This window comes from Quercus suber, unplaced genomic scaffold, assembly GCF_002906115.3.
Source record: "Quercus suber isolate HL8 unplaced genomic scaffold, Cork oak 2.0 scaffold_146, whole genome shotgun sequence".
In the NCBI taxonomy this organism is placed as follows: Eukaryota; Viridiplantae; Streptophyta; class Magnoliopsida; order Fagales; family Fagaceae; genus Quercus; species Quercus suber.
In genome coordinates this window covers 739,826-762,316 of record NW_027069607.1, presented here as the reverse complement: position 1 = coordinate 762,316, position 22,491 = coordinate 739,826, and the positions used below count along the sequence as shown (strand labels likewise).

Genomic DNA, 22,491 nt, shown 5'->3' with positions numbered 1-22,491 from the left:
CTGGCTAGTTTTCTATTCCCAGACTTCTCTGTTGGCTGGTCTGAAGCTATTTGTCTTTTTCTTCTTAGTGCTACAGCTTTTTCAGTGTACTCTTCCTTGTCACTTTCTCCAAATGGTCGGAACCAGGCTCCTGCGTTTTGCTTTGTACCTCCTGGCTCCACTGCATGTCTGGAGCATGAGATTCGCATGCCCTTTGTCTTTTTTATCTCTCTTTGAATTTGCTTCCATCTCATTTCGCACGTCCAGGGATCCCCTGACTCTGGTGACTTCTGGGATCCCGACCCAATTCTTCTTACTGGGCTTTCTTTGGTTTGCTGGTTCTACCTGGTTTGGGCTTTTATTGTTCTTTCGTGGGTCTCTGGATTCCAATCCTCTGGGCGTCTTGCCCTTTTTCTTCTTTCTTTTCTCTTTTCTTAATTGTGTGAGCCCATCCTTCCCTTTTTTCTCTTAGTTTTATTATTTATTTATTTTTTGTGTGAAATGACCCCAACGTTTTACTTCTTTGGGCCTTAGTCTGTGGCCAATTAATTTTGGACCTCAACATTTAGCCCCCCGAGCTCATGGGTTGCCTGCAGCCCATGCGTGAGTTTCTGCAGGATCTCTTCCATTTTGATCTTTTATTTGACGATCTCTTCCTAGTCCCTTCACTTTTTTTTTTTTTGCAAACTCCTTCTTTTTAAATGGGACACGTCAATTTGAGTCTCGAAGAAGAACTTCCACCACCTACTTTTACGTTTCCCATAACTTCATTAATAACTGCTGATAATTTCCCTTCTTTAACTTTAATTCCTGGCAACTGGCGCGTCTTTCCACACATTGTCCTCTCTAACTGCTCTTATTTCTTCATTCTAATCTTTTCATATTACCATTTTCTTCTTGTTTGCCTGAATCTTCTGTTCCTAGCCCTTTTTCTTTTCTTTCAATCATTCTCGTTGCTACCTGCTTTCTTATTTCAAGATACCCATTGTTCAATGGCTTCTTCCTCTTCTTGAAAAAGAAAGGAGCGTACTCCTAGTCCTTTTGAAGGTGAGGGTTCCTCTAGTTCTGCAGATGAGTCACAGGAAGTTATTGGGTGTCCCGCCTTTCCCTTACGAGACCCCTAGTACTCCCTTAGCTTGTTCTTCCCACAGGTGTCTCATGGTGAGGCCCCTTCATCCACTCATGCCTAGGTGTTCTCTGGTCAGGCGGGTTTTGTTGGTTCTGCTCAAGTCCCAGACCCGCGGGAGATTTTTGATCTTTAGATCAGGCAGGGACTTCGAGAAGCAGTCCCTATCTTTTTCGATTTCATCGCCGGGAAGATCCAGGGTTGGCCTATCTGGGTGGATAAGGAACTTTTTGATGAAGAATTTGTGGGCCGCTTGGATCATGCCGGTGTCCTGAAAACAGTGGCTATTTCCCGGAATCTTGAGGGTTTCAGAGATGCCAAAGGCCTTAGGCACTTGGTGCGTCGTTGGTGTCCGGCTCTACACACTTTCTCTTTTTCTATTGGTGAACTGACTGTCACCTTGGAGGACGTGGTCAACAATTTTCTTCTTTTGGTGCTTGGGGATGAAAACCCTTTTGATATCGATCTTTCTGATGAGGATCTCAGGGTGGAAGAAAAGTTATTTGCTCACTTTGGTGGGCGTACTGCTTCTTCTGGTGGGAAACCGGCCCGGATGGGCAGGTGGGTTATGAATCTTTCACGTGAGAAGGATAAGGAAGTTAGGCGAGCCGGGTTCCTCGCATTTTGGCTTAGTAAATTTCTGTTCAGCGAGTTCCCTGGGTATGGAATCAAGTCCTCCCTTTTTCCCTTGGCGATTAAGTTGGCTCAGGGCGCTTAATATCCTCTAACCCCCGTGTTTTTGGGCCATGTCTATTCTCAATTGGATCAGCTTCATGGAGATGAAGCCGAAGGTGATTCTTGTTATGTCATTACTTCTTCTTTTCATTGCGCCATTCTCCAAGTATTCATGTGGGAACGTTCCTCGGTTACTTTAGCAAAATGTAGGAATTTAAAGTTGTGAACAATTCATGCATTTTCCCATATGCAATACCAAATATGATGCACTTTTCATAAATAGTCATACACATTTAAGGTTATGACATAATAGTTTTTAGGAAAATATAGTTTTCATAAGTAGTTTCCAAAAACGAGTCTAACCCAAAAACAACGTTTATGCAACATGGTTATTTTCCAAAAATCCCATTAAAAAGCTGCTTACCTTTCAACTTGCAAAAAGCCTAATTCTCCATGCTCCAATGGAGATTAGTTAGAACCTAAACGATATCAAGCAAACCTATCACAATAAGCATAAAACTTGAAATTGTATCTAGCTACAAATTAGGAATTGTCAAATAAGCACTTAATTAGGCAAGCTTAGTATTTAGCCTCACAAATAATATTTTTCACTTCCAAATTTTCTTAACCAATTAATTTACAAGGCATAGACTCCCATAATACTCATGAATCATTCAAGGTATTATCTCTAACACAAAACCTCAACAATTTATAAGTACTTCCCACAATATTTACACCACATCAACGAGAGGCCCATGATACCAAAAATCATAATATCCTCCAAAACAAACAATCTAAATCTTTGACTAGCCCCAAATAATCAATAAAAATCACATTCACCATTTATCTCACATTTAAAAGCCAAAATCCCCAGATCTTCACCACTTAGATAACCACCATTGTAAAAACTATAAAATCACTCATCAAATAATTCCACCAATACAAAACCCATACATATTAACACATGAATCTCACTTCCAAAACTCATAAATCATATGGGTATCATTATCAAAGATTAGATAAAAATAACCTCAAGCAAAAGTATAAAATCCCACTAAAAAAATTAGAAACTTTTACCTCAAAAAAATATGTGAAGATGCTTAGAGATTCCTATGGATTTTCTAGTGATCTTGCCAAAAAAATGATGGTGGAGATGGTGGTGTGGAGTGTACTGGTGGGGGAGTGTGAGGGAGTGTTTGTGTGTTTGTGAGAAAAAAAAGAAACCAAATGAGGAAGAAAAGCAATGGCCAATCAAAGAGGTCCAATTGGGTATTGGGGTAAGGGTTCAACTGTAGGTTGGTAAGGCACTTGGGATTCCTTTACTTGTAACCGCTTAATTTGATAATAGTGGAGTTTCGGGAGTGGTGACCTAAAAATCACCCGGTGGGGTTTTTGCCATTAGGGTTTTCCCCATTCGTAAACAAATCATCGTGTTATTTATTTTCCGCTGCATATTTAGTTGATTGGTGATTTTTTTGTGCTTCCATAAAATTGCATGATTAATTGATTAATTAATTACTTGGCTAAATTAATTAATTAGGGTTAATCACAAGAGGTCATTCAGATTGTGACCTATCAGTGTTTACTCAACCATGTCCTAGCTTTCCATCATTAGATGCTCCTCTTGAGGAAAAACAGCGATATGATCGTTGGCAGAAATCTAATGAGATGGCTAAGTGCTATATCCTCGCATCTATTTCAAATGTTCTACAGCATTAAATGCAGGATGTAGAACGAGCTTCGGACATTATGCTCAGTCTGAAGGAGATGTTTGGTGAGCAAGGCCGTTCTGCTAGGCAAGAAACTATGAGGCAGATTTATAATACCAAAATGGCGGAAGGTACTTCAGTGAGGGAGCATTGTCTTAGGATGATCTCTAATCTGAATACATTGGAAGTTTTAGGTGCCGATATTGATGGAGAATCTCAAGTGGATATGATACTCCAGTCACTACCAGAATCATTCAAGGAATTCAGACTTAACTATAATATGAACAAAAAGATTTATACACTGTCTAAATTGATGAATGAGTTGGTAGCGGCGGAAGGCATCCTTGGTACTTCTAGTGTTGAAGCCAATGTTAGTGAAGCTTCTACTTCTCAACCTAAGTCGAAAGGCAAGGGTAAGAAGAAGAAGAAGAAGAAGAAGAAGAACTTCACTAATAAATATGGTAAACAAGTTGCCTTAGCAGTTGCCAACAAAGGAAAGAAAACCAAAGGAAAGTGTTTCCATTGTGGTGAGAAAGGACATTGGAAGAGGAATTGTCCAATATTTAAGGCTGCCAAAAATAGAGGTATGAAAAGTACATTCCTTCTTGAAACATGTTTGGTACAGAATCCCACAAATTCTTGGTGTGTGGATTCAGGTTGTACTAATCAGAACTGGACCGCTGTGAGATTTATTATTCTCCTAACGACTGTCAATTGAATAATAAATTTCACGACTTATATTTGCATGAACTCTTAATCCTGAGAGAATAATCGACCTAATCATGAAGTGTAGGTTGCTTTGATATATCAGGAGTGAGATCTAAAGGAATGGTCAAAACCTCAGTATGTTGGGCAGCCACATTTCGTGTTAATGGAACATATATTCTCAAGATGGAATTTATAGTCTCTTAACAGAGATTTAAAATATTCCCTTGAGATAAGTTTAATGGGTTTAGTTATTCAGAGAGTTAGGTCTAACCACTTTGGTAAGAAATTACTAAAGTATATATTTATGAAATCCAATGAATAACTTAAAAGGATTAAGCCGGGTATTCAAGGATTAAGACGTAGTAATCTTCAAAGTGATAGTCTATATTTATGACTTTGAATTACTATGAATATTTTATGAAGGGGTTGCATGTATAATAAAGTTTTGGGATATAATTTATTAATAAGGCCTAGAGTGCAATTAGATTTATATAGTAGTATTAAATATAATTAATGGTAACTTTGGACTTGTCAAGAGTTGACAGAAAAGCCCAAGGCCCATTGGAGCTAGTGTCTTATTGGTCCTTTTGGTCCCACTCCAAGCCACACATTAAAGCCCAATTGGAAAGACCTAATAGGCCGGCCCAATTAGATAATCAGTTATATATAAAGGGAGAGACATACAGAATTTTTTTTTAGAGAAAAAGTGAGACACCATTGTGAACTGGTGTGTATGTGCGAGTGAAACCACTCAATTATTCTCCCTTGGAAATTGATTGAGAGACCACACTTCTTGGGCATAAAGTGGAATTGGAGTGAAGATTGAAAGTGTTTCCAAGGACTTATAATCTTTTGTTTTGAATTTCACCGCACCAAGGTACACTAATTCTGAAATTTACATAATGCAAGTTATCAATCATGAATGAAATAGATCTTTGTTTATTGCTTCCGCTATGTGTTTTGTATGAGATACAAAACCAGACTTAACCTACAGTGGCATAGGAGGCCAACCAACTCAATGGTTGAGGAACAAATGAATGGTACCAAATGCATCAACGATTCTGTCCAATCAATATTTAATTATATTATAAAAAAGAGAGAAAATATAAAGAAAAGAGAGTTAAAAAAAATGACGTGACCACTAATATGGCTCAACTAGAGCGTAACAATAATAAATGTCACACTTCAGCTTTTAGATATATATAAATATAAATTCGTAACTTCTATACATACATAAAACAACATAAAAGAGGGACAAGAGATTCAAATGGATAATGCTAGGTTTTTTTTTGTTTTCTTTTTTGTTTTTTTTTTTGTTTTTTTTTTTTGTTTTTTGGGATAATTACTGATAATGCTAGGTTATCAGTTATCAACAACAAATACACCCTTATTCAATACCAAAGTATCACATAAACATATTAATTGATTACTATCCACAAAAATTAAAAATGATATTTTAATCTTGTTTTAAAAAAGTGGATAAAAAAAAAGTTCTAAAATTAAGGTAGAAGTGAAAGGTTTTTTTTTTTTTTTTTTTTTTTTTTCTTGTAGAAAAGAGAAAATAGTTGATAAGAACAAATAAGTTGTTGTTTTTATCTAAAAAATTCATGCAATTTGGTGCAACCATTACTTCAAAGCCCAATTTTTATTATGTATATATGATATGATATTATATGGAGGAGGGGACGCAACCAATTGATACTCCTTTGTGTGTTTGAAGTTCTATTAATTGTGTGAATTTTATCCATGCCATGTCAGTATGGGTTAGTTTTTAATAAATTACTACAACTTAAGCAAAAATACTATTTTAGTCCCTACATTTTGGAGTTACAATTAATTTAGTCCCTATATTTTAGGGACCAAAATAGTGTTTTCACCGACAACTTATTTATGTCTTTAGAAGCAATGATTTGTTTTTTCCTTTTTAAAATTTTTCTATAGATATAAAAGAGGTTATTGATGTTCATTTTTTTTAAGCTAAAATTAAACCATTACACATTTCTCATTTATCTAAGCTTCTCTAATTTTAAGGTTCTTTTTTTTTTTTTTTTTTTTTTTTTTTTTTTTTTAAAGAAAAACTTGAATCAACAAACTTCCCAAATTTTTAGCATTTGGAAAAGTTCAAATAGGATGAACAAATGCTATTTAGTAGTTTATTTCCCTCGAATTTTAACTAATCCTGCAAAATGACAATAAAACAAAAGGGAAGACCAAAGCTAGGGTGATCCTTATTATAGAAGTTTTTTGCGTATATATATAGATAAATAGCATGTGGAACAGTTCAAAGAGGATGAACAAATGTAGATTTAAGTATTACAAAGGGGATGACCAAAGCTAGCTATTACATCTCTGTACACCCCAAACCGGTTACTCATGGCGCCACCTTGTGGTAACAGGAGGAGGTGGTCAAGGGCAATAAAGATGACCTTGTGCTTGTGCTTTCTTATACCAATGGCAGCTGGAATTAGAAACACTAATACCAGCTTTGGTCAGAAACAAAAACTCGATGTTCAACAGCAGTTGAAATTCCTCAACAAGCTTGCTCTTAAATCCATGAAGGTTATTAATTGCTTCATATAACATGCTTCTTAATTTTATATATTCCCACATATTTTCTCTTCTTTTTAGTTCTATCCTTTTTACATTACAATAATTGACTTTTTGCAAGTCCCATGTACTACTTTTATGATCTCAACACGCCCAATAGTAGTGTAATTTTATTACAAAATTGAGAAGTCAGACTGATATCTATCTGTGTGTGATGAGAAAATGCATTTGATACAGAGCCTGGATGGAGATATAATTGATTGCATACGTATCAACAAACAGCCAGCTTTTGATCATCCTTTCTTAAAAAATCATACAATTCAGGTGATTAGTTTAATATATTAACTAATTTTATTTGGTATCGTTAATAATTTGATATAACTATATATTGTATGCATGGTATGGTGTTGGCGTTGGCGTTGGCATATGTCATAGATGAGACCAAGTTTACACCCAGAATGGCTTTCATTTTATGAGAGCAAGGACGTCTCTTCAAAGTCCGAGTCCAAAATTACTCAGCTATGGCACTTGAATGGAAGGTGCCCAGAAGGAACCATTCCCATCAAAAGAAATAAAGAAGAAGATTTATTAAGGGCAAGCTCTGTAGCAAATTATGGAAGGAAAAAACACCCTCGGTTTAACACTGACGTCACCGTTAAAGGTGATGGCCGTGAGGTACAACTTAATTTTTAACCAATAATAGCTTGGAGCTCAAGTTGAGACTCACAACCTTTCTTTTATGGTTGAGTTTCTAGCACGCATTAGTTTATGTGGAAGGAGATAAGTATTATGGAGCTAAGGCAACCATAAACGCATGGAAACCCCAGATCCAGGAACATGACGAGTTCAGCTCGTCTCAAATCTCGATCCTAGGTGATGTTTCTGGTGTAGGTGTTAATACCATTGAAGCTGGCTGGCAGGTATATATATTATTTAATTTCAACATCACTTTTTCTTTTAGGCACATGAGAAACATTAAATTACTAATAATTTTCTTTTTTACAAAATAATTTTTTGAAACAGGTCAACTATGAACTTTATGGAGATACCAACACTAGACTCTTCATTTTTTGGAGTAATGTATGTGTTAATTTTTATATTTGATTTCCCCGCCAGCACTTATTGTTTCTTTTTGTTGGTTTTTGAAAAGAGTCTTTTATCATGCCTGTAGACTAAAGCAAATCAAACCACCGGTTGCTACAATCTGTTGTGCTCTGGCTTTGTTCAAACCAACAACCAAATTGGGCTGGGTGGAACCCTTGTGCCTCTTTCCGACTATGCTGGTTCCCAATATGAACTCAACTTCCTTGTCTGGAAGGTAGTACAATATTTCAATTTAATTATTTTATTAAATACTTCTAATTTTTGGATACACATATATGATCATATCATATGTAACTTTGTTTTATCAAAAACATTCAACGTAAAAAATGTTACAGATATGGCTCAAGGCCCAAGCTAGACTATATTATATTCTTCTAGTTTTAGTTGTAACGGTGTATGTTTAAAATTCTTATTTCTCGGTTTATTTAATATATAACTTTTTAAATTTAAAGTTTCAATTTTTTCTATACCTGATTTATTTTAACCCAACTTATTTTTTAAGACCGCAAATTTAAGTGTCCAGTTGTTTTGCACCAAAAAGTCAATTTGTTTTTTCTCTACCAATAGAAATAGATGACACCAAAAAATATAATGCTTTTATAATAGGTTTTTACTCTCTCACATATACTTTTTACATTCATTTTTTTGTATTTATTTTTATGTTCTACATATAGATATTTTTTTTCTTTTTTTTAAATGTGTATTTTTTTGCATCAATTAGGCATATATGTGTGTAAAATGCACATAAACAAGTGAGAATATTTAGCTTTTATACCTTCATTTATCATTCGAAATAATACAAACTGATTCACATGGCATGTACAATGAGGTAGGACCCAGAAGGAGGAAATTGGTGGTTGCAAGTTGGGGATAAATATCTATTGGGATATTGGCCAGCCTCCCTATTCTTGTCCCTGTTTGACAGTGCTTCGGAAATCCATTGGGGAGGAGAGGTGATAAACTCACAGCAAGGTGGTGAGCACACCTCAACACAAATGGGAAGTGGTCATTTCCCTGATGAAGGGTACAGCAGGGCTAGTTTTTTCAAAAATTTCCAAATTGTTGATAGTTCAAACATTCTCAGGGCTCCCAAAAATAGTTCCACTTTGGTTGAGAAACCCAAATGCTATAATGTCATAAATTTGGGAAGTATCTTTTATTATGGTGGTCCTGGTAGAAACCCCAATTGTTCATGATCGTTAGATTATTGTTTTAGAATTAGGGGGAAAGATGGAAAAACAAGAATAGAAGAATTATTTTCCTTCCTCTTCATGTCACACCAAATGTACCTACAAGCCATATGTGATATGAATCTCTTTGATTCATTAATGAAAATAAAGTTATTTTATGGAGTAGTAAAATTTTGAAATTATGTAATTTAAAATAGTGGAAGTTAAGATTACATGGAGTAGTATATATACTCATGCTTTCCTCCATTCCAAACCAAGATTTCTCATCCTCTTCTCCATTCATTCTATCTTCCTGGTGTGCTTTGAGATTGTTTGTCTCTTCTATTAAATAGTGTGTGTCTCTTCTATTAACTTTGGTGTATCTGAATGAAGGTATTACTCAAATCCCAACATGTACGGTAGATAGTGGCAACACCCAAAAGAATATTAAAGAACATCCAAATGTCCAAAGAAGTTTGGGTTGAACCTGTTGATGCAGTCTATTTGTCCCACATAAGGATTGTATGAGGAAAAACCCCACGTAGCAAGCTTGAAGCATAAATATTCCTATAGTTTCTCACTTACATTTGTTTGGGAGCACAATATATGTGCACGTACCAAATCAACAAAGGTCCAAGCTTGATACCATAGTTAGAAGTATATGTTTATTGGTATGATCCAAGCTCTATGGGCTGTAAGTTGTGAAATCCAAACACCAGAAATCAATTGAGACGTGGAATATGATGAAGAATGCTCATGGAATTGGGGCACCAAACATATATATATATATATATGTGTGTGTGTGTGCGCGTGCATGCGTGTGTATAATTTATCCCTTTATTTAATGAAGATGAGCAGGTGAACAAAGTTCTAGAAGAGCTTCCTTGTCCACCTTCATCACTAGCATCTCTTATTCATGAAAAACTAAGAAAATTATGAATTTTCAAGGATATCTATGAGTCAGTGGAGAATAAAGATGATCTCTATCTCTTTGTTTTTAATCTATTGTAAAGAGTGAACCAATAGGATTTATATAAGTTGCCCAAGATTTGAAATGGAAATAGGGTAAAATAATTATAAAAGGTTACCAGAGGTTTATTAGATGTGAGTAGTGTTGTTAGTTGCAAGGTGTGAATGTGTCTCTTCTATTAACTTTGGTGTATCTGAATGAAGGTATTACTCAAATCCCAACATGTACGGTAGATAGTGGCAACACCCAAAAGAATATTAAAGAACATCCAAATGTCCAAAGAAGTTTGGGTTGAACCTGTTGATGCAGTCTATTTGTCCCACATAAGGATTGTATGAGGAAAAACCCCACGTAGCAAGCTTGAAGCATAAATATTCCTATAGTTTCTCACTTACATTTGTTTGGGAGCACAATATATGTGCACGTACCAAATCAACAAAGGTCCAAGCTTGATACCATAGTTAGAAGTATATGTTTATTGGTATGATCCAAGCTCTATGGGCTGTAAGTTGTGAAATCCAAACACCAGAAATCAATTGAGACGTGGAATATGATGAAGAATGCTCATGGAATTGGGGCACCAAACATATATATATATATATATGTGTGTGTGTGTGCGCGTGCATGCGTGTGTATAATTTATCCCTTTATTTAATGAAGATGAGCAGGTGAACAAAGTTCTAGAAGAGCTTCCTTGTCCACCTTCATCACTAGCATCTCTTATTCATGAAAAACTAAGAAAATTATGAATTTTCAAGGATATCTATGAGTCAGTGGAGAATAAAGATGATCTCTATCTCTTTGTTTTTAATCTATTGTAAAGAGTGAACCAATAGGATTTATATAAGTTGCCCAAGATTTGAAATGGAAATAGGGTAAAATAATTATAAAAGGTTACCAGAGGTTTATTAGATGTGAGTAGTGTTGTTAGTTGCAAGGTGTGAGTGCAAGCGCCTGCAATAGGCCTCCTCTAAGATGAATGGAGAGTACGCCTAAATTTTACCGTTTGTGGTCCCTTATCGTCCTTCCTTCTGATCCCGTCACTGGTCTAACGATTTGGGCGCTCCCGTTTTTGCCCTCTACGATCGTCATCTTTCCTTTCTTTGTCTCTTGGTCTCCCTGCACCCCTAATGGTGGCTAATGCATCTTTAGCGTTCATGTATTTTTGTGCTTTGAGGAGCATTTCGGCCATTGTTTTTGGGGGATTCTTTGCGAGTGATGTGACGAGCCCTCTAGATCTCAACCCTGCCTTAAAGGTCGTCAATTGCACCTTATCATCTGCTTCGTCTACCTCTAGTGTTTCATGAGTAAAGCGTTTCACATAGGACCTTAGGGTTTCCTTTTCTCCCTGCCTGATGGTAAGCAAATGGTCCGCGGTTCTCTTCGGACGTTGTCCTCCAATGAAGTGACGCAGGAAGGCATTGCTCAATTGCTCGAAGTTGTCAATGGACGACGTTGGCAACTTTGTGAACCATTCCCTTGCAGCTCCTTTGAGAGTAGTTGGGAAAGAACGACACAGTATTTCATCTGGGGGCTGCTGGAGCCCTAGGGTCATTTTGAAGGCGTTAAGATGATCCTGAGGGTCTTTCAACCCATCGAATGGCTCAAGTTGGGGTAGACAAAATTTGGACGACACTGGACATTCAAGGACGGCTGGGGTGAATGGTGAGTCCGTTGCCCTAACCATTCGGTCCACACTCCACTCTGTTTTCTCCTTGATGGCTTTCCTAAGTTCGTCCATCTCCGTCCTCATCTCTTAAAGAAGATCCGAGTTGTGTTCGGTTGAAGTAACAGGCCTCTGATGGTTACTTCTTATGTGGCTATCTCCGTTGTCATCCTAGTTTCCTCTAGACCGATTCTCCTCCTGCTAAAGTCGTAGCTTCATTTCCTGATTTTGCCTGGTTAATTCTTCGATGGTGGCTGCGAGAGCCTGAACTTGCTAAGCTAGAGCCATGGAATCTTGATTGGATTCCATCTAATAGTAATTGTTGGTCGGGAACTATTTTTTCAAGATTGAACGCAAAAATGTCGTCCCCACAGACGATGCCAAACTGATGAAGCGTGAATTCGTCAGTCAATGTATGCAAACAAAAGTGATCTCCGGCCTCTTGCAAGTATGTATTCTTGAGGGCAGTCACCGGTGTGGTGCCTGCCACAACGTCTCCGATGCCAAAGTCAGTATCAAGAGTTATTTAAGAATGAGCAATATAATGTATCAAAGTCAAAGAAATCTCACAATATCTATCTCAGTGTGTACATACCTTCTTCTTGGCAATGTGGGGGCTTTATATATGTTGTTGTAGCCTCTAGCCGTTAGGTAATTATGGGGGTTCTTAATTCCCCTCTAGGTAACATTTTCTGGCCTCATCATGTTGCTTTAATTTTATCCCAACGGTCTGTACAATTGGTTTTGTAACCGTCCACGGCGTTTATTGGCAGCATTGAATGAGATGTTTACCCTCGTCAGTGAAGTGGGTACTCGTCAATGCAGGCCTATCTTGTCGGTCCAATTTATCTCGTCTATACTCGATTTCGTCAGTCCCATCAATTGTGATTGAAAATACTAAGTTTTTTTTTTTTTTTTTTGGTGTGTGTATATATATAACTTATCAAATAAAAAAATGTGTATATATGTGTGTGTGGGATTGTCTTGATAAATATATTAATACTGCAACTTGGCCTTCCCAAACAAAAATTCCTGGCTACGCCCCTGATGACTTGCCATATGATCATGTTCACACACTTTCATTCCATCATCACCAATTTTTTACACATGCATTTTATTTTCAAGTACCCAAAACAAAAAATAATAAACGCCCACAATAAAAATACAAAATAAAATCTACCCTTTTTCCTTGCATGTTTCTAGCATATATACATACATTGTTCTTGCATATAACAAATGTAGGAAGGTTCAAGAGCTACCTCAAAGGACCCAAATTGACAAGGGTTGGAAGAATAATGATGTGAAGAAGCCTCCCTCCAAAAAGAAAGTTTTCCAGAAAAATTTTCTTAGGAGGTGTTAGGTTGGCAAGAAAGTGCGAGGAAATGTGAGAAAATGCAAGAAAAGGGAAGAACAAGGAAGAATAAGGAAGAACAAGAGAGAAAAGATGAGAGAAGAATAAAGATGAAGGAGAAGAAAAAGAGAGAGAGGTTTGGCCAAATGGCCTTCGAACCCCTCCTCTTCCCCTTTTATATTTCCACTACTCCACTACCATTTCAAATTTTGAATTTTCCCTCCCAAGTCCCTTTTTTCATCATTATAAAATGAAGTGTTACGGCCTCCATAATATTTCAAGAAAAATATTTTAGAAAAATAAAACTCATCTAGGTTGGTCCGATGGTGATCCGAAAATGTCCAAAATGCCCTTGCACCCGTTTTTAGCCAAAAGGATTTGTTTGCACTAGAATAGAGGGAGAAAAAATAATTTATCTAATTCTTTTTCTAACATTTATTGTGACAATAAATGTTAAACAAAGAAGGAGTAGCTGTTGATATTGTGTTTTGTCTAGCCCTAATTCACCTGTTGAAATAAAGACCAGAAAAACCAAGAAGATTAGAAAAGGTGCAAAACCATGAATTTAAAAGCCAAAAAAGAAAAAAAAATAAATACAACATGTTTGAATGGCAAGTCAAAAAGTCACAACATTTGAAAAATCAATTTTACAGAAAATCTGGCCAAAACCCTAATTAGGTATGATAAAAAAATTGACTTTTTGATCCAAATGTTGGATTGTATTGAATTTTGGACCCTCTTGTGGGCCATATTTTCCCCTTAGAAATGATAGTTTACAGGCCAAAATCAGAGTTAAAACGAATGAGATATCACAAAAATACCAAAACCCCAATAAAGTCTTCACTGTATTTTTTAGGAAAACTGGCAGTTTTTTACTCGGCTTTGCATAATAAACTGTACCGATTGGGTAAGAACTGGAACAAACAAGCTAGACCATCCTGAAGAACAAGGTCTAAGCTAATTTTCACCAAAAGGGCTTGACGATATCAGCTCCGAATTAAAATATATGAATTTGCAAAGGAAGGTGTTCAAAAATTTTCAGCTTTGCGTCACCTCCCTTCCAAGTGTGATAGCTCCAAACTGAACAAGGCCAGAACTATTTGAAACTAGACATACAGAGCTTTTCGAGTATATAAAATTTGAAGAAAACAAAGCTTGGAAATGCCTCCAAACAGCCGCACAAAGATCGGCCCAGAAATCAAAAAAGACAAAAAATACTAATAAGGCAGATGAAATGGTGGATAAGGATGGAGCTAGCATTGGTGTACTAGGGTACACCAATGCTGGCCGCCCCTTCACTATTGTACCATGGTACACTAATGCTAGCCTCCCATTCCCTCACTTTTCCTATAAATACTCCCCTCTTTTTGGAAAAATGAAGTAGAAATCCTTATCTTTTAATGCTTTTAATATTAATGTTGGATATTATGTTTTTATTGTTCATCCTATATGGGTATTGGACCATCATCCTAGGCCATGAATGGGTAGTACCCTTTGGGGGAAGAAACCCCATACCACCTAGGCATCTAGGATTTTATTTACTTGCCTTTACATTCCTTGAAATCCCTTTTATTTTCTTGCAACATCCCCATTCCCCTTTAAATTCCTTGCAATCCCTTTTATTTTCTTGCAACATCCCTTTCCCCCTTTACATGCCTTGCAATATGTGGGCGCAAAAGGAGAGTACGCCCCGACTGAATGGACCGTTGCGGAGAAAAGTGGAGTCGCCACCTAGATTAGGTCTAGGAACCATATTAGGCCTTTTGGGCCAATCACTTACATACATGGGTCCACGTACCAGATTATAGGTCTGGAGTTTAGGTGTGGCTTGGGAAGGTGTGAGGCACCTAAGATCACCCGGCTTGTGGGCCGGCCTCTATTATATGTTGCTAGGCCATATTTTATTAAAGAGTTTATTAAAGGAGCCCTGATCCTTAACCTAAACATACATCATGCACTCAAGGAAAATAAAACACACAACATATTAAAGATCACAATATAAAAGGAAACGTATAAAATATAATCAAACAAAATAAATTAAACATGGAAAGTTGACAATTAAATAAAACACACAGGGAAAGAATATCAAATAGACTAAACATGAGAAATAATTAAACACAACATATTAACCAAAACAGAGTCAAATATGTTAGGTTCTTAGACCCCTTAAAACACAACAATTGGATTAACCTAGTTTATTAGCCAAGTGATTAACTTAGTCAAATTATGCAAATCTAGGTTGACACAATCAAATAATCATATCAAGATATAAAACAGTGGAAATATAAAGAACACAAAAATATGATCACCCAGGAAAACCAAACCGGTAAAAAACTTAGGGAGGATTTAACCTAGCTATCCTCAAGGTAAACTTGAATCCACTATATGCAAGAATCGAAGTTCATACAAAAGGACTTACAAGCATCCATGCTCGACTTCCTAATGCTACCCACCAATAGAACTTACTGACACGACCACGTGCAAGCTCCGAATCCACAACTCCTTCTTTCTTGGATTTTCCAATCAAGTACAAGCACTCCTGCTTGCGTTTCTTTAAGCTCCAATGGCAGCAACTAAGTTGATCATCAAGGTGTTGATAATATCTCTACCTTGAAAACCCTAAGTTTATGTGAAGGAAAGCTCCTCAAGGATCTCACAAGAGATTCACACAAATCACAAAATATGAGCAACAATACAACCAGAGCAACCCTCAAAATGTGGCTAGGGTTTTGCCTTATATACCTATGACAAAAACATAAAACCCTAAACGTTTAATGAGATAAGGCTGAGTTGGAAATTCTGCAGAAAAACATTCTGGCCGACTTTCGATCGATCGAGTCTAATCTTCGATTGATCAAGCTAGGCTGAAATGCACTAATACATCTGCAACCTCTCGATTCCAACTTTACATGAATTACACAACTTTGAGCAAGACTAAACATATTTTTTTGATCATGGTTTGCCAACATTACACATTAAAGTTCACTAGCAGGACCTGTAGAAGAAGGAGGAGGTGTGGTACCAGAAGGCTCAAACCTAAAGTGTTTAGAGCCAACTCGAAGATGAGCAACCCTCTGTCTAAGAAAAAACGCACCAATGGAAGCAATAACATGTATGGGCTCAGAAGAAAGGAAATCATCTAGACCAAGATATAACAAAATCTTATGAATAAAAATAGGATGGACAAGAGCATGAGCGGAAAATAAACTCCTATAAACTTCGTTCAAAGAACGAAGAAACAAGTGAGGAAAACTAATAGGAGCATCAGTAACAAGAGCGTACAAAAAGACACACCGCTCGAGAGGAATGGTGTGAAGATGAGAAATGGGCCATATAGAATGACAAGTTATACGAAGAAACAGATAGATAGTCTCAGGAAGTTCAAAAGACGTGATCTGAGAATCAAAACCCTACTGGATAGAAGACCCAGTGATGTATGACATGACATCATTCAAGAGTGGAGACTCATCATATAGGTAGACAGGGTGCTGGACCAAAGGTACCCCTAGAGCATCAGCCACTACAGTAGGAGTAATGGTGTACTCTACACCTCATATCCAACTCTTAACCAAAGTATTGGAATCATAAATGCGGATAGAGATGTTCGAAAAGAACTCTCTAATCAGGGTAGCTGGAGGAGGAGGATCAGAAATTTCCAACAGAGGTAACCAGCCCCGATGCTCAAAATTTTCCCTAATGGCAGGATCAAGCTTATCTAACACAACAGAACGCTCAGCCCAAATCTTTCTCCTAAGGTTCAGTGTCTCAAAAATCTCTTGGTTTTTTTCACTAGGAAACTTCTCATGGTTAAAAGAAGATGGGGGAGGAGAAGGTGGGGGAATAGACCTATACGCTCTAGTCTTCCTAGGCACGATGCTAAAGAAAGGACAAAGGCACAAAGATAGAACCAAAAGAACAAAACAAAGTACAAACCAAGGGCAGACTGCAGGTTAGCATAAAAAAATATAGAACAAAAATCTATATGATGCATGAACAATTACAATGTCATGATGCATGTTCTAATGCAGTAAAACTAAGTTCAATTTAAGTTCAATTTCACAAAATTGGCTTGAGCACAGAGTTTCTAATAAAAAACCCAAAATTGAAAAGCACTTGTTAAGATTTTGGAAAATTTTGACTAATTGATCATCACACAAGCTAGAATACATAATATAATGATCAATTACATCAATTCAACAAGCCAATTGCATCAATTGAACCCAATTTGAACAAATCTCCAATTCGGATCAATTACAAACCTTAGAATTTTCAATTTTTCACAAACCACAAAATTGATCAAATTAAACCATCTAAATCATGTTTATATCATGTCCCAACAAAAACCCAATGATCAATTTCACTTAAAAAGTCTTGAATCAACAAAAAACCCAAAAAGAAATAGGTCCAAAAATTTCAATGAAAAATGCATGAAACAAGAAAATAAAAGAAAATGAGGGGTATATTGGACTTACCGGCCTTAGAGGACAAAAAAACCTTGCAAAAGATTCGAAGGAAAACGACAAAAAAATTGATGATTTAGCCTTGCCGAGTTAGAGAGAGAGAGAAAAAAAAGGTTTGAAACTTTTGAAAAGTGATTTGAACAAGTCAAAGTCTGATATTTTAAAAACCTAATTTGCGAAATTTGATTGATTGAAAATTACATTCGATCGATCGAATCAACCTGAGACTCTTAGAAGAATTTTAAGCACATTTTCGATTGATCGAAAAACAGAATGGATCGATCGAAACAGGCAGAGGCTCACAAATGTTTTAAAAAAAAAAAAACACAGTTTTGAAAAAAAACACACATTTTGGCCATAAACTCCTCAAAGCATTAAAATTGATGAACAAAATGCATGAGTATGAGATGAACTGCTTTTTTTCAAAAACCCAAGTTTTAAGCCCAATTATTCAAAAAAAAAAAATTCAACCATTCGCCCCTTAAATTCTCAAGCAACAAAAAATGTTTTGCATAATACTCAAGGTATTTTCAAACTTGGTTGGTCAGACCAAAAACACACACAATAACATGTACAGTGTTTAGCAAAGAGTAACTTGTGTAGTGAGTGCAACTAGCAAAAGCTTGAATACATGTGAGGTGATATGTGAATAGAAATCAAACACAAAATCTACAAAATTCATCACATAGAATTTGAAATAGACTATCACCAAAAGAGTTACATCATATAACTCTCACATCTCCTAGAACATAAACTTGCAATCGTGTAAGTTTCTTGAATTTTGCCTCATAATGTACACACCAATTTTAATTATGTGATTTGCCATCAAGCCTAATAGTACACACCAATTTTAAGCATTAAGCATTTAAACCGAGGCTACACCTTATGTTCTTTTTGTGCATGTGCTACACTTGCTAGAGCACAAAATTTTACAATATGCACTAAGGTGTTCATGATTGGCTAGTGAACAGTGGTAAGATGGTTATTTATGCCTTTCTCAAAAGGATCAAGTTCGACAGTCAAATAACATGTGACTTCAAGATTAAGACAAAGTGATAAATACCATAAACATATTTCCCACACAACATGCACTACACAGCTCAAACTAGTAAAGTGCAATAAATAAGCTCATCAAAGCTAAACAAGGTACACAAGACATGTTATGTGTAAATAAATTGACCAACCTTGTTTTCAAAAACCAAGAAAAATAATACCAAACACAATTTGCTTTCCTTTTATATATATATATATATTTAAAAGAGAAAACAAAAATAAATCCTAGAATGAAATGCATGAATATTATGCAATGCAAATCTTAGAAACAAAACAACACAAAAACCAAAGAACAATGGTCACAAAAGAGTAGAGCAATGAAGCACAAGGACCAAGAAAACCAAGAATGATCAGAGAACCAGAATCACACCAATTACTTCACGAAGTGTCTCAAATTTACTTCCATGAAGAGGTTTGGTGAAGATGTCAGCATTCTGACGTTCAGTAGGGATGTACTCAAGAGAGACAATCTTTCTTTCAACAAGATCCCTAATAAAGTGATATCTAATCTCTATGTGTTTAGTCTTAGAGTGTTGAACAGGGTTTTTAGAGATATCAATAGCACTAGAGTTATCACAGTAAACGACCATGGTGTCTTGTGATATCCCATAATCATTCAAAAGCTTTTTCATCCAAAGAAGCTGTGAGCAACAACTTCCAGCAGCAATATATTCTGCCTCTGTAGTAGACAAAGACACAGAATTTTGCTTTTTGCTCATCCAAGCGACAAGATTGGCTCCTACATAAAAACACCTACCAGTGGTGCTTTTTCTATCATCAGCATTACCAGCCCAATCAGAATCAAAAAATCTAGCAAGAGATAGATTAAACTCTTTGTTGTAAAATAATCCATATTCACAAGTTCCACCTACATATTTTATGATTCTTTTAACAGCATTCAAGTGTGAAACCTTAGGATTAGATTGAAATCTATAACAAACACCAACACTAAAAGCAATATCAGGCCTACTAGCAGTCAAATACAAGAGGCATCCAATCATGCTTCTATATAATGTAACATCAACAGACTTACATGATGGATCACTTGTTAATTTTGCATTTGCAGCCATTGGTGTTCTAGCATGGGCAACCTTGTCCAGTCCAAATCTCTTGACTAGATTTCTAACATACTTGGCTTGGTTGATGTAGATTCCAAAGTCTGTTTGCTTCACCTGCAATCCCAAGAAGTAAGTTAGCTCACCAACCATGCTCATTTCAAACATTGTCTTCATTTCATCTGCAAAAGAATGAGCAAGAGAGTCATTAGTAGCACCAAAAACAATATCATCAACATAAATTTGAGCTACAACAAAATCATTCTTATCCTTTCTTATGAAGAGAGTAGTGTTTGCAGATCCTCTTTTGAAACCATGCTTAGTGAGATAGGCAGTCAATCTATTGTACCAAGCCCTAGAAGCTTGTTTCAAACCATAGAGGGCTCTCTTCAACTTGTAGACATCATCCAGTCTGTAAGGATCAACAAAACCCTTTGTTTGTTCAACATATACTTCTTCTTGCAGCATCTCATTCAAGAAAGCACTCTTGACATCCATTTGATACAACTTGAAGTTCAGATTGCTTGCTATGGCCAACAGTATTCTAATGGATTCCAATCTCACTACTGGTGCAAAAGTCTCATCAAAGTCAACTCCTTCCACTTATGTGTATCCTTGAGCAACAAGTCTTGATTTATTTCTAATGATAGTGCCATGTTCATCTGACTTGTTCTTAAAGATCCATTTAGTTCCAATTACATTTACTCCCTTTGGTCTAGGAACTAATTCCCACACATCATTCCAAACAAATTGATGAAGTTCTTTATGAATGAAATTTATCCAATCAGCATCTTGAAGTGCTTCATCTACTTTCTTTGGTTCTAATTGGGATAGATAGCATGAGCGAGTAATCAAATTTAAGGCTTTTGATCTCAATCTCATGTTATCATTCAAACTACCCAATATATTAGTGGCAGGATGATTCAATCTGACTCTAGAGGATGGACCTTTTACTAGAGATGTGGAGGTACCTTTCTGTTCTGAAGGAGGACTAAGCTCACTATGTGCTTATTGAGTTTCATGAACCAGAGTGGATGGTTCTGAACTTGATGGTACTGAAATTGCTTCATTCAATACCAACAGCTCTTCCTCACTATGTTTCCCCACATAATCAGCAGGAAGTGAATCATCAACTTCTAAAGACTTATCTTGAACAGGAGCAGTGTTTTCTGAATGTGCCTCTGAACATACTTCATCATTGATCACAACATTTGAAGATTCCATGACTGTTTTGGTTCTTAAATTGTACACTCTATAAGCTCTACTAGTGGAAGAGTATCCTAGAAAGTATCCTTTATCACTTTTTGCATCAAACTTTTCTAGGTTCTCTCTGTCACGCAGAATATAACAGTCACTGCCAAATACCCTAAAATATTTGACAACAGGCTTCTTCCCTCTCCAGAGTTCATAGGGAGTCTTCTTGGAATTAGGTCTGAAATACACCCGATTGAGTATGTGGTAGGTAGTGTTAACAGCCTCCCCCCAAAAGGATTTAGGCAACTTCTTATTGTGTAGCATGACTCGTGCCATCTCCTGAACAACCCTATTTTTCCTTTCCACTATTCCATTTTTTTGAGGTGTCTTGGGTGAAGAGAACTCTTGATGTGTGCCTTGATCATTGCAGAAAGTAGCCAGCTTAGTATTCTCAAATTCTCTTCCATGATCACTTTTAATTCTGACTATCACAGTATCTTTCTCAACCTACAGTTTCTTGCACAGATGTATCATCTTCTTAAGAGTTTCAGCTTTATCTTTCAAAAGCACAACCCAAGTATATCTGGTAAAGTCATCCACAACAACTAGAATATACTTCTTTCCACCTAAACTCTGAACTCTGGCATGACCCATAAGATCAATGTGTAATAACTCTAGAGGTCTTAAAGTTTGAACACCAGCTACAGACGGATGTTTGGATTTCGCTTGTTTACCTATCTGACATGGTCCATAAATGCTCTTTTCTATCTTCTCAAACTTAGGTAAACCAATAACTGCATCACAATTGGAAATCTTCTCCAATTGCTTATGACTTGCATGCCCCAACCGTTGATGCCACAACTCAACTTGATCAATCTTAGCACTAAAACACTTGTTGTTTACACTTGATGTTATACCATAACAGTTGTCAGCTGTCCTTACACCAACACACATACAATCACCTCCTCCATCAAGTATCTCACATTCATACTTAGTGAAGAGAACATTCAGCCCATTATCACAAATCTGACTAATACTGAGTAAGTTGGCCTTCAATCCATTAACATACCAGACATCTTCAAAAACTAGTAACCCTAGAATGTCCACAGTACCAATGCCTCTGATTACAGATTTGCTTCCATCTCCAAAAGTGACCGTCCCAATCTTTCCTTCAAAGAGCATCTTGAACAAGCCTTTGTTTCCTGTCATATGTCTAGAACAACCACTATCCAAATAGCACAGACAAGAATCACGTGCCTTTAAGGCAGTTAAGGCAGTATAACACAGATAATTATTATNTTTCCAAGAATCCATGACAACAGGGTCAAGGATCAGCTCAGAGATCAAAAGATCTACAACAAGAGAGCTAAACCAGAATGGATGAATTCACCAATGAATTTTAAGCACATTTTCAATGATCGAAAAACAGAATGGATCGATCGAAACAGGCAGAGGCTCACAAATTTTTGAGAAAAAAAAACACTGTTTTGAAAAAAAAAAAAAAAAAAAAAAAAACACATTTTGGCCATAAACTCCTCAAAGCATCAAAATTGATGAACAAAATGCATGAGTATGAGATGAAAATGCTTTTTTCCAAAAACCCAAGTTTTAAGCCCAATTATTAAAAAAAAATTTCAACCATTCTCCCCTTAAATTCTCAAGCAACAAAAAAAATGTTTTGCACAATACTCAAGATATTTTCAAACTTGGTTGGTCAAACCAAAA

General features: G+C 36.4%; 2 protein-coding genes across 2 annotated transcripts; one reads left to right on the top strand and one right to left on the bottom strand.

Moving 5' to 3' along the window:
• The first annotated feature begins 6,398 nt into the window (after positions 1-6,398).
• LOC111984370 (protein neprosin) lies at positions 6,399-9,268 on the top strand. Its single transcript, XM_024015997.2, has 7 exons — positions 6,399-6,756; positions 6,982-7,068; positions 7,180-7,419; positions 7,500-7,664; positions 7,768-7,824; positions 7,916-8,062; positions 8,682-9,268. The coding sequence occupies exons 1-7, from the start codon at positions 6,571-6,573 to the stop codon at positions 9,042-9,044; spliced, it is 1,245 nt and encodes a 414-aa protein (XP_023871765.1). The 5' UTR covers positions 6,399-6,570; the 3' UTR covers positions 9,045-9,268.
• A 1,767-nt stretch (positions 9,269-11,035) lies between these two features.
• On the bottom strand, positions 11,036-11,728 carry LOC111984379 (uncharacterized). The gene has a single exon (XM_024016013.1). It carries the CDS (start codon positions 11,726-11,728, stop codon positions 11,036-11,038), a length of 693 nt encoding a protein of 230 aa, XP_023871781.1.
• Positions 11,729-22,491: the final 10,763 nt, after the last annotated feature.